This window comes from Tamandua tetradactyla, chromosome 14 (assembly GCF_023851605.1).
Source record: "Tamandua tetradactyla isolate mTamTet1 chromosome 14, mTamTet1.pri, whole genome shotgun sequence".
Lineage (NCBI taxonomy): Eukaryota > Metazoa > Chordata > Mammalia > Pilosa > Myrmecophagidae > Tamandua > Tamandua tetradactyla.
This window is the reverse complement of record NC_135340.1, coordinates 2,762,792-2,776,321: the sequence shown is the minus strand read 5'-3', so window position 1 is coordinate 2,776,321 and position 13,530 is coordinate 2,762,792. Positions and strand designations below refer to the sequence as shown.

The 13,530-nt window shown below is 35.0% G+C and overlaps 1 protein-coding gene across 3 annotated transcripts in view; it reads right to left on the bottom strand.

The window, feature by feature from the left end:
* Positions 1 to 13,530, bottom strand: part of NEMF (nuclear export mediator factor) — a 76,388-nt gene that overhangs the window by 29,219 nt on the left and 33,639 nt on the right. For all 3 annotated transcript variants that reach the window (XM_077126818.1, XM_077126817.1, XM_077126819.1), the window contains exons 13-17: positions 12,839 to 12,916; positions 12,545 to 12,753; positions 12,087 to 12,278; positions 11,749 to 11,812; positions 8,405 to 8,493 (exon numbers count right to left, since the gene is read on the bottom strand). In XM_077126818.1, the coding sequence (XP_076982933.1) occupies positions 8,405 to 8,493; positions 11,749 to 11,812; positions 12,087 to 12,278; positions 12,545 to 12,753; positions 12,839 to 12,916 (632 nt within the window). The remainder of the gene's footprint in view (positions 1 to 8,404; positions 8,494 to 11,748; positions 11,813 to 12,086; positions 12,279 to 12,544; positions 12,754 to 12,838; positions 12,917 to 13,530) is intronic.

Below are 13,530 nucleotides of genomic sequence, written 5' to 3'. Positions count from 1 at the left end.
GCCTAGAAACTCCACTCTGTCTTCACCATGTCCCCAGCAGGGAGAGTCTGCCAAAGTTAAAGTTACTGCATCATCTTATGCTGGTGGGACCTGCAGGCAGACAAGCACCACATACTGGATTGGATAAGAAAAACAGAGCTCAGAGACTTCACAGAAAAGTTCAACTGGCTGGGTCTCACCCTCAGGGAAAACTGACGCAGGTGACTCTTTCCTCCTGATAGGAGGCCAGTTTGGTCTGGGAAAATCCGGCTGGGGTCTATAATATCTAAGTAGACCCTCCTAAGTGTGTGTGTGGGAAAGGCACCACACAAGCAGGGCAAAAAACAAGAAAACAAGAACTGAAAAATTCTCCTCTGTTAAACAAAATCTAAGTTAGTGGCCCAGAAAAAGCTGAACTGAGTGTCAAAGAACAGACAGACAACAAATTCATCCAGCAAGAAAACCCTAGGTAAAAGACGTGAAAACAATCTCCAGAATAAACTAATTAAGGTAATTAAATGCCTAGATGCCAGCAAAATATAACAAATCACACTAGGAAAATTGAAGTTATGGCCCAGTCAAAGGAACAAACCAACAATTCAAATGAGATACAGGAGTTGAAACAATTAATTCAGAATGTACAAACAGACATGGAAAACCTCATAAAAAACCAAATCAATGAACTGAGGGAGGATATAAAGACGGCAAGGAATGAACAAAAAGAAGAAATTGAAAGTCTGAAAAAACAAATCATCACAGAAGGCACAGTAGAAGAGATGAAAAAAACAATGGAAACCTACAATGGTAGAATTCAAGAGGGAGAAGACAGGATTAGTGAACTGGAGGACAGAACATCTGAAATCTGACAAACAAAAGAAAATATAGGGAAAAAATGGAAAAATATGAACAGGGACTCACGGAACTGAATGACAATATGAAGTGCAGGAATATATGTATCGTGGGTGTCCTAGAAGGAAAAGAGAAGGGAAAAGGAGGAGAAAAACTAATGGAGGAAATTATCACTGAAAATTTCCCAACTCTTATGAAAGACTTAAAATTACAGATCCAAGAAGTGCAGTGTACACCAAAGAGAATAGATTCAAACAGACGTACTCCAAGACACTTGCTAATCAGAATGTCAGAGGTCAAAGAGAAAGAGAATCTTGAAAGCAGTAAGAGAAAAGCAATCTATCAACTATAAGGGAAGCCCAATAAGACTATGTGTAGAATTCTCAGCAGAAACCATGGAGGCAAGAAGACAGTGGGATGATATATTTAAATTACTAAAAGAGAAAAACTGCCAACCAAGAATTCTATATCCAGCAAAACTGTCCTTCAAAACAGAGGGAGAAATTAAAACATTTTCAGACAAAAAAATCACTGAGAGAATTTGTGACCAAGAGATCGGCTCTGCAAGAAATACTCAAGGAGCACTAGAGACAGATACAAAAAGACAGAAAGAGGTGTGGAGAAGAGTATAGAAAGGAAGACTATCAGTAAAGGTAAAAAGAAGAAAAATTAGATATGACATATAAAATCCACAAGGCAAAATGGTAGAAGAAAGTACTACCATACAGTAATGACACTAAATGTTAATGGATTAAACTTTCCAATCAAAAGGCATAGACTGGCAGAATGGATTTAAAAACAGGACCCATCTATATGCTGTCTACAGGAAACACATCTTAGACCCAAGGAAAACACAGGTTGAAAGTGAAAGGCTGAGAAAAGATATTTCATGCAAATAACAACCAGAAAAGAGCAGGAGTACACCTATACTAATATCCAACAAATTAGACTTCAAATGTAAAACAGTTAAAAGAGACAATGAAGGATACTATGTATTAATAAAAGGAACAATTCAGCACAAAGACGTAACAATCATAAATATTTATGCACTGAAGCAGAATGCTCTAAAATACATGCAGCAAACACTGAAAACACTAAAGAGAGAAATGGACACATCTACCATAATAGTTTGAGACTTCAATTCCACACTCTCATCAATGGACAGAACATCTAGACAAAGGATCAATAAAGAAACAGATAATTTGAATAATACAATAAATGAGCTAGACTTAACATTTAGAGAACATTACACCCCACAACAGCAGGATACACCTTTTTCTCAAGTGTTCATGGATCATTCTCAAGGTCAGACCATATGCTGGGTCACAGAGCAAGTCTCAATAGATATAAAAAAAACTGAAATCATACCAAACACTTATAAAAAAGACTGAAATCATATCACTTTCTCAGATCATAAAGCAATGAAGTTGGAAATCAATAATAGGCAGAGTGCCAGAAAATTCACAAATATATGGAGGCTCAACAACACACTTTTAAACAACCAGTGGGTCAAGGAAGAAATTACAAGAGAAATCAGTAAATATCGAGGCAAATGAAAATGAAAACACAACATATCTAAACTTATTGGATGCAGCTGTAAGAGGGAAATTTATTGCCCTAAATGCTTATATCAAAAAACAAGAAAGGGCAAAAATCAAGGAATTAACTGTCCACTTGGAAGAAGTAGAGAAAGAACAGCAAACTAACCCCAAAGCAAGCAAAAGGAAAGAAATAAGTGAAATTGAGAATATGAAATCAACTGAGAAAATAAAAAAACCCAGAAGTTGATTCTATGAGAAAATCAGTAAGATTTATGGACACTTAGCAAGACTGACAAAAAGAAGAAGGGAGAGGTTGCAAATAATTAAGATCAGAAATGGAAGAGGAGACATAACCACAGAAATAAAGGAAGTAACGACAGGATACTACAAGCAACTTTATGCTAATAAACACGATAATGTAGATGAAATGGACAACTTTCTAGAATGGCATGAACAACCAATTTTGACTCAAGATGAAATAGACGACCTCAACAAACCAATCACAAGTAAAGAAATTGAATCAGTCATTAAGAAGCTCCCCAAAAAGAGAAGTCCAGGACCAGATGGCTTCACAGGTGAATTCTACCAAACATTCCAGAAAAAATTAGTACCAATCCTGCTCAAACTCTTCAAAAAAAACTGAAGAGAAGGAAAAGCTGCCTAACTCATTCTACGAGGCCATCACCCTCATACCAAAGCCAGTCAGAGATATTACAAAAAAAGAAAACTACAGACCAATCTCTCTAATGACAGTAGATGCAGAAATTCTCAACAAAATTCTAGCAAATCAAATCCAGCAACACATTGAAAGAATTATTCACCATGACCAAGTAGGATTCATCCAGGGCATGCAAGGACAGTTCAACATAAGAAAATCAACTAATGTAATACACCATATCAACAAATCAAAGCAGGAAAACCACAAGATCATCTCGATTGATGCAGAAAACGCATTTGACAAAATTCAGCATCATTTCTTATCGAAAACACTTCAAAGGATAGGAATAGAAGGGAACTTCCTCAAAATGATAAAGGGAATATATGAAAAACCACAGCTAACATCATCCTAAATGGGGAAAAACTGAAAACTTTCCAGACAAGGATGTCCAGTATCATCACTGTTATTTAACATTGTGTTGGAAGTTCTAGCCAGAATAATTAGACAAGAAAAAGAAATACAAGGCATCAAAATTGGAAAGGAAGAAGTAAAACTCTCCTGTTTGCAGATGATATGATAGTATATGTCGAAAACCCTGAAAAATCCATAGCAAAACTACTAGAGCTAATAAATGAGTACAGCAAAGTGGCAGGTTACAAGATCAACACTCAAAAATCTGTCGTGTTTCTATACACTAGTAATGAACAATCTGAGGGGGAAATCAAGAAAAGAATTCCATTTACAACTGCAACCAAAAGAATAAAATACTTAGGAATAAATTTAACTAAAGATACAAAAGACTTACACAAAGAAAACTACAAGAAATAGTTTTAAAAAATCATAGAAAACTTAAATAGATGGAAGGGCATATCATGTTCATGGATTAGAAGACGAAATTAGTTAAGATGTCAACTCCACCTAAATTCATTTAGATTCAATGCAATATCAATTAAAATCCCCAAAACTACCTTTTCAGAAATAGAAAAACCAATACCAAATTTATCTGGAAGGACAGAGCGCCCCGAATAGCTAAAAGTATCCTGAGGGAAAACAAAAATGAAGTTGAAGGTCTCACACTACCTGACTTTATGGCATATTATGAAGCTACAGTGGTCAAAACAGCATGGTACTGGCATAAAGATAGATATACTGACCAATGGAATAGAATAGAGTGTGCAGATATAGACCCTCTCATCTATGGACAATTGATCTTTGATAAGGCAGTCAAGCCAACTCACCTGGGACAGAACAGTCTCTTCAATAAATGGTGCCTAGAGAACTAAAAGAATGAAAAGGGACCCGTATCTTACACCCTATACAAAAATTAACTCAAAATGGATCGAAGACCTAAACATTAGATCTAAGACCATAAACCTGTTAGTAGAAAATGTAGGGAAATACAAATCTTATACTAGGAGGTGGTTTCCTAGACCTTACACCCAAAGCAACAGCACTGAAGAAAGAAAGAAAGAAATGGGAACTCCTCAAAATTAAACACTTTTGCGCATCAAAGAACTTCATCAAGAAGTAAAAAGACAGCCTACACAATGGGAAGCAATATTTGGAAACGATATATCAGATAAAGGTCTAGTATCCAGAATTTATAAAGAGATTGTTCAACTCAACAACAAAAAGACAGCCAACCCAATTACAAAATGGGAAAAAGACTTGAACAGACACTTCTCAAAAGTGGAAATACAAATGGTCAAACGGGACATGAAGAGATGCTCAACTTCCCTGATGATTAGAGAAATGCAAATCAAAACCACAATGAGATATCATCTCACACCCACCAGAATGGCCATTATCAATAAAACAGAAAATGACAAATGCTGGAGAGGATGTGGAGAAAAAGGCACATTTATCCACTGCTGGTGGGAATGTCAAATGGTACAACGCTGTGGAAGGCAGTTTGGCCGGTCCTCAAAAAGCTAAATATAAAATTGTCATATGACCCAGCAATACCACTGCTAGGTATCTACTCAGAGGACATGAGGGCAAGGACACAAATGGACATTTGCACACTGATGTTTATAACAGCATTATTTACAATTGCCAAGAGATGGAAACAGCTAAAATGTCCATCAACAGATGAGTGGCTAAACAAATTGTGGTATATACATACAATGGAATATTCTGCAGCCATAAGACAGAATAAACTTATGAAGTATGTAACAACATGGATGGACCTTGAGGACATTATGCTGAGTGTGATTAGTCAAAAACAAAAGGACAAATACTGTATGGTCTCACTGATATGAACTGACATTAGTGAATAAACTTGGAGAATTTCATTGGTAACACAGACCAACAGGAGGTGGGTAAATGGAGTTGAAGGGATACAGACTGTACAACAGGACTGAATGTAAAAACTCAGAAATGGACAGCACAATGCTACCTAACTGTAACACAATTATGTTAAAACACTGAATGAAGCTGAATGTGAGAATGATAGAGAGAGGAGGGCTGGGGGCACAAATGATATCAGAAAGAAAGATGATAAAGACTGAGATGGTATACTCTAGGAATGCCTAGAGTGTATAATGATGATGACTAAATGAACAAATTTAAAAAATGTTTTTGCTTGTGGAAGAATAAAGGAATGTCATTACTGCAGGGTGCCGAAAATAGGTGGTAATTAATGTTTTAAAATTTTACCTTATAGGTGAGACTAAAGCAAAAAATATTTGGTACAGAATTTATATTTTGACTAGTGCATTTCCTAATATAACTTATGTAGACAGCTTAATTGAACACCATAAGTACATGGAACCTTGAGTAGGGCATAAGATTTTGTTGCTTTGAGAGTGATGCCCCAAGAAATGCCAGAGTGATTTGAACAGTGAATAAAAAAAGTATTTGCAAAGTCCCTTTCATGGAATGATGAGAAAGGGGGAAAATTCAACTTCCCCAAGTTGAATTCTTGATATTCTCACAAGCAGTGCAGACAATCAAAGCTATAGGCTGAGCCCCCAATCTTGGAGTCTGTTCATATGAAACTTAACCCCACAAAGGATAGGTCATGCCTACTTAAAATCAGGCCTAAGGAAACCGCCATCTTGGCCCCTCCTCCCCTTTCTAAATAGAAGCAAATGTTTCAAGAAATGCTCATGATGATGAATATGCAACTATGTGATGATACTGTGAATTATTGATTATATATGCAGAATGGAATGATCAAAAGGTATAAATGTTTACATTTGTTTGGCGTTTTTTTTTTGGTATTTTCTTAAAAATTTAAAAAAAATTTTTTTAATATATTTTATTATTATGTCACTGTTTATAACAAAAATATTTTTAAAAAATTAAATGAGTTAAAAACAGGATAACTGGTTGAAAGTCCATTCAAGAAGCAGTTTCCTAGGCCTTCCTAGCTCTGAAAATGTGTGCTACTGCCCCTTCTGCACCCTGTGTCCTAAAAGAAGGTCAGAGGTTAATTCTCTAGAAAAGGTACCCAAGACGGTATCTGCACTGGGATAAATATGGGACAGTTGATAAAGTGGGACTACCATATGTAAAGGATATGTAAAACAAGGCAATTAGATAAACCTACGTATTAGTGCATATTTAAAATGCCAACCTTTTATTGCCACTGAGCTCCCAAAAGTCTGACAAGCCAGATATTCATGTTCCAAGCATGAGTGATCAGCTCAAGAGTAAAAATTTAAAGATAATGACACCAAGGTTTCCACACAAAATGGCCCACAAAGATCATCTTACAAGCCCACCCATTCACAGAGAACTTCCAATTATCATTTCAATGCTACTACACAATGTAAGCAAATAATAAAGGATCACTACACATTACTGAACATCTCAAATATGAGACCTGGAGACAAAGCCAACAAACAGAAAACAAAATAACCTAAAGGAAACAGAGACCTTCAAGAAGAGTATACTAGAAAACTTGTAATACATGATAACTATTCTCAGAGATTTATGAGGAACTAGAACAGGAAGTTATAAAAAAAAAAAGGAACCAAGAACCAAAAAAAAAGAGCTCTTAAAATTAAAGACATGATAGGAAGAAATAAAAAATTCAGTAGAAGTAAAAAATTTTTTAAATTAAAATTTAGTAGAAGGATTGAAAAAATAGAAGAAATCTCTCAGAATGTAGAATAAAAGAGAGAGGTGAAAAACAGAGAATATAAGAAAATTAGATTAGTTCAGGAGGTCCCATATCTAAACAGTAATGTGTCTATGAAAAAAATAAAAGAAAAACAATGGGCATGAAATTTTCTAAGAAATATTTCAAAAAATTTATTAGAACTGAAAGTTTCTAAATTAAAAGAGCCCACAGAGTATCCAGCACAATGAATGAAACATCCTCACCAACCCACATCATTGCAGAATTTCAGAAAATTGAAGAGAAAACAAAGAGATCGTATAAGCTCATAGAAAAGCAAAAATAAGTTTCTCAAAATACAAAAAAATCAAAATAGCAACAAATTTCACAAGATCAACTCTGAACGTCACGACAACGGAACAAAGTCTGAAGAACACACACTTTTAAACGAGAACCTATATCCAGCCAAATGTAGAAAAGGCAAACAGATTTTTTGCACATTCAAGATCTCAAAAATTGTACCTCCTTTGCACCTCTTCTCATGAAGTTTTTGAAACAGATACTCCTTTAATCAAGAAAGAAGTATGAGATCCAGGACATGGAAACCAACAGAGTGCACATAAAGAGAGCTTCCATAGTAACAAAAAAGTGAGATCTTAAGATGCTTAGAGAGCAACCAGTCTAGAGTAAAATAGGTTAAAAAGTTCCTGGGGAGACTTCTGGAAGATGTCCAGATGAAAATGATAGATGTCCAATGTGTTTGAACACATTCAGAGATGAATTTGAAGACAAATTAGTGATAAGAACACAGAAAAAAGCAAATGAAAAAAAAAAAAACAAGGCAAAAAACTGAGCAGGAAAGAAAGCACAGAATATATTACACGGGTCAACAATGACTCGAACTTTAATATTCTTAATGTTAATGCTGAATACCAATCTTGACAAAACCATACTGTAAGTACACAGGAGGCTGGGCAGTTATGTATGTACGTGATGGAGTACAGGTGGAATGCGAGTAAATCCTCATCTTCCATAATGGGATGTCAACAGATGGGGGTCTAACACACAAAAAAAGTGAAGAAGCAATATAAGCATATTATTAAGAGAAATGGAAGTAAATACCTAAATACCAAAAGAATAACCTAAAAAGTGAGAAGTGTTTCCCTAGGGGAGCAGGCTATAGGTGTGGATGTAAAGAACTACAGGTTAATGGTTTTGGAAACAAGCTTCGTAGGACTGCTTCATCTTTTAAACGTAGACGTATAATTTTGATTAAAATAAAAACAATTTTAAAAAGGTAAAAACACTTACCAATACACTTTTCTTGCTTTCTGAATAGAGGTAACTGTTTGGACTTCTTTTAGGGTTTGTTTTGTTTTCTTTTCTGCTGATTTGAATGCCTGTTTATAAGAAAATTTTTTTTAAATATTTTTTGTTGATTGAGAATTTATTTATATAACACCAAAGTAAATCATAGGGCAAAAAAATAATTTTTATAATGTTACAAAACGGCAGTTATCTACAAACACACACACATAAGAAAAAAACGAAGAAATGAAAATATTTTTGCTTCAAATACTTAAAATAATTTAAGTCAAAGATTTACTGTATCCAAATACTTGTGGAAGATCTACAAATTAAGAACTGCCCTGTTGATTGAGAAAACCTTTTCAACCAAAAGAGGGAAGAGTGAAATGAGACAAAGTGTCAATGGCTGAGAGATTCCAAACAGAGTCGAGAGGTTATCCTGGAGGTTATTCTTATGTATTAAGTAGATATCACCTTGTTATCCAAGATGTAATGGACAGGCTGGAGGGAACTGCCTGAAAATGAAGAGTTGTGTTCCAGTAGCCATGTTTCTTGATGATGATTGTATAATGATATAGCTTTCACAATGTGACTCTGTGATTGTGAAAGCCTTGTGTCTGATGCTCCTTTTATCTACCTTGTCAACAGATGAGAGGAACATATGGAATAAAAATAAATAATGGGGGAACAAATGTTAAAATAGATTTAGTTTGAAATGTTAGTGATCAATGAAAGGGATCAGTAAGGGGTATGGCATGCAGAATTTTTTTTTCTGTTTGTTATATTTTTCTGTTGTCTTTTTATTTCTTTTTCTGAATTGATGTTAATGTTCTAGGAAATGATCATGATGATGAATATGCAACTATGTGATGATATTGTGAATTGCTGAGCGCATGTGTTGGGAATGTTTGTTTCTTGTAATTTTTTTTAATTAATAAAAAATTAAAAAAAAAAAGAACTGCCCTGTTCATTTGCCAGATACTTACTGAGTGCTGTCCATGTATGATGCTCTGGGCTAGATGCCACAGATACAACAATAAACAAGACACAGAGATTACAGTCTAGGAAAAGAGATGGATATTAAGTATATAATCATTCAAATAAACTTATGGCAAATGCATCTATCAATGCTGAGAGTATAAAAAGGGTACCTAGCTTTATACTGGATTATGGTCAAAGCAGGTATCTCTGAAGATATGGCATTTAAGCTGAAGCCTGAAGAATTAAAGGAGTTATCAAGGTAAAGAACAGGATGAAGAGATAAGCATAATAAGAAGGGCAGCATGAACAGTAAGTAGTGATTACAGAGAAAAATGTCAAGAAATGAGGTTGGAGAGACAAATAAAAGCCTAATCATGGAGGCCACTCATTTAACTGATATTAAGGCCCTTACTTGGTCCCAGGCAATATTCTAGGGCTGAGCGAAGGCAACGGAAAAGAAAAAAAGAGCTTACTTTCTACTTTCATGCAACTACATTCTAGAAGAAAGACAAATATTTGAGTAAGTGATTTGGCAGGGGTAGAGTCTATATTTAAGAAGAAAAAGCAAAGAGTGATGAAGAAGGGCTTGTCATGATTTGAGCAGTGAACAAAAAAGTATTTTCAAAGTCCCCTTGGGGACATGGTGAGAAAGGAGGAAAATTCAACTTCCCCAGTAGAGAATTCTTGATATTCTCACAAGCAGTGTGGACAACCAAAGCTACAGACTGAGTCCCCAATCTTGAGGTTTGTTCATATGAAACTTAACCCCACAAAGGATAAGTCAAGCCTACTTAAAATTAGGCCTAAGAGTCACCCCGAAGAGAACCTCTTCTGTTGCTTCAGATGTGGCCTCTCTCTCAGCCAACATGACAAGAAAACTCACCACCCTCCCCGTGTCTACGTGGGACATGACTCCCAGGGGTGCGGACCTTTCTGGCAATGTGGGACAGAAATCATAAAATGAGCTGGGATTCAGTATCAAGGGATTGAGAAAACCTTCTCAACCAAAAGGAGAAAGAGCAAAATGAGACAAAATGAAGTGTCAATGGCTGAGAGATTCTAGAGTCCAGAGGTTATCCTTGAGGTTATTCTTATGCATTGAATAGACATCACCTTTTCAGTTAAGGTGTAATGGAGAGCCTGGAAGTAACTGCCTGAAAATGTAGAGCGTTGTTCTAGTAGCCATGTTTCTTGAAGATGATTGGATAACGATATAGCTTTCACAATGTGACTGTGTGATTGTGAAAACCTTGTGTCTGATGCTCCTTTTATCTATCTCATCAACAGACGAGTAAAACATATGGATTAAAAATAAATAAATAATAGGGGGAACAAATGTTAAAATAAATTTAGTAGACTGAAACGTTAGTGATCAATGAAAGGGAGAGGTAAGGGGTATGGTATGTATGTAACTGTTTTTTTCTGTTTTCTTTTTATTTCTTTTTTTGAATTGAGGCAAATGTTCTAAAAAATGATCATGATGATGAATATAAAACTATGTCATGATATTGTGAATTACTGGTTATATATGTAGAATGGAATGATCATATGGTTAAGAATGTTTGTGCTTGTATGTTGGTATGTTTAATAAATAAAATTTTTAAAAAATGAAAATAAAAAAGAGGGCTTCTCTGGTAAGGTCTCATTTGCATGTGAATAAAAGGAGGGACCAAACCATAAAAATTTCTGAGGGAAAAAGATTACAACAGAAAGACCAGCAAATGCAAAGGCCCTGAGAGGACAGCATGCTTCACTGTTTTAGGAGCAGCTAGGATCCCAGTATGGCTGGAAAAGAGTATGCATAGAGAAGTGTAGACAATGAAGTCAGAGGAGAACAAATCATGTAAGATACCTTGTAGGCCAGAGGAAGGGCTATGAATTTCATTGGTAAGATGGGAAGCTACTGGAAGACTTCGAGGAGAGGAGTAAAATGACTTTTCTTTGATGTGAACGGATTACATGGCTACCGTAGGAACAACTGTAATGTGAAAAAGGCAGAGGAGGAGAGACCTGGTTAAGAGGCTGCTGTGACAGTGCACATGAAGACTGAGATGATGGCAACAAGAGTCAGTGGCAAAAATGACCAGACTCTAGATATGCATTAAAAGAAGAGCCAAATGAATTTGCTCATGAACTCTGGAAGAGTCCAGAACAACCCCAATGTTTTTAGTATGAACAAGGGGAAAACTGGGGGAAGAGCTGGTTTGGGAAAGGAAATAAGTACTGGAAATACACACATTTTAAGTAAAATTAAGTTTGAAAGTAATTCTGAATTAGAAAACATATTCTAGTAGTAGAAATAGTTAAGGCCATTGAATTAAACCAGCGAAAAACAGCTAACATGCATTCTAAGAAACATTAAGTACCTTCTCAGCAGCTTCAACAGTCTTTTGTGTTTTCTTAGCAGCATATCTCTTGTGATCATAATACCTAGAAAAACATTTTCTCTTAAACTTGAATAATACCTTTGTTCTTTAGTACTCTATTTAGGTTATTTCAGAAGTTTCAGACTCTTAAAATCACAATATATTTTATTTGTTTTGCATGAAAATAGAGCTGTACAATGAACAAAACTAGATAAAAAAATGTTTCACCCAAAAGAAGTATATACAGGCAAACTATAGATTCTTCTTAACATCCTTAATACTTTAACTGACTTACTGCAGGTAACATTTTACCTAAAATCTGTACTTAAATGACTTACTTTTTAGCATTAGCATATGCTGACAAGCTGAGATCAACATCAACAAGTAACGGCTTATTTTTCTGAGGCTTCTGCAACTGTTTATTTTTTTGCTTTTTCTTTTTTCCTTTTGGAGGTTCACTTTCATTTTTCTCAACATTGATGCCACCATCAACATCGTCATCTTCCTCCTCTGACAACAAGTATGGATTTCTATTAAAAATATTCAATAGTATTTCACTAACGTCAATGATATCACTTTTTTATTTTCAATTTTTCCTCTATAAAGTTATAAATGCTTTAGAGTACTTAAGTAGTTTCAAAATTGAGCTTAAGGTAAATTAAGTTAATTTTTTCCTATATCTTCAAGGATAAGTTTCCAAGTATAAGGCAAGAAGAAAATTTAAAAATGAAAACAGAGAATAATTAAACAGCAAATAAATACAAACATTAACTGCTTAACTAAGAGTTCAACTTACCTTAGCAGCATTGTAACATGATTTGTTTGTAGCTTTAATTCTTTGATTGCACTGGCGACAGGGTCTCCTTGAGCTTGGGCTTCTTTTACAATTAATCCAATTTCTGTCCAGTCTATCTGGTTGGCTAAAGCACTTCGAACTACCTGAATTGCTCTGTCAACTATTTGTAGGTTCATTTCTATGAGCTCTCCTTTAAGTTTATCTATTTCCTTAAGAAGTAAGCAAAACATATTTACTCTACTGCCAGTTAAAATTATTTTTGAAAAAATCATGTGAAAAAACTAAACATAATACCTGCGCCTGCTGAAGAGCTTCTAATCTGTTTTCATGATCCTTTCTGACATTATCTAATTTCTTCAATGCTTGTTTTTCCTTTTGTTGACAGAAAAGATGTTTTTAAAATTAGATTTCACTTCCAGACACTACTTTCTCTTGTCTCCTGAAACTCACTATCCCACCCGCAGCTCTACCCCCTTGATGTTATCTATTTAGCTAAAATTCCCCATATACTCCCCCAAAGTCTATGCCACCCCAAAGTATTTCATGCTCCAAAATTACACCTCCTGTTTGCCTACCTCCTATTCTCTATATAGGAAGGATCTTAACTGCAGGTAGCATTTTATGTAAGATATGCATCCCTAAGGTACTCTTTTTTTCTAATTGAACAGCACAAAGTCTCATGATAATTATTTGACCTTCTATCTAACATTTTATCATACCTAATTTGCATTTCAAATTATTGATTTTTGGAGTGAATTTTCTAACAGTAATAGTATCACCAATTAATAAGTGTTTGAATGCTGAGTGAAATTATTACAAATATTAGAAAGATTTAAATTACAAGAATGGTAACTATTAAAAGAACACAAAATGAATGTCAAAATAATTCATGAATATACTGATACACAGAAAAACAGGAGGTCAAATGTTAAAGCAAAGTGTCTGTTCACTAGCTGAAGTGCTATCACCATGTGGTACGCACAACA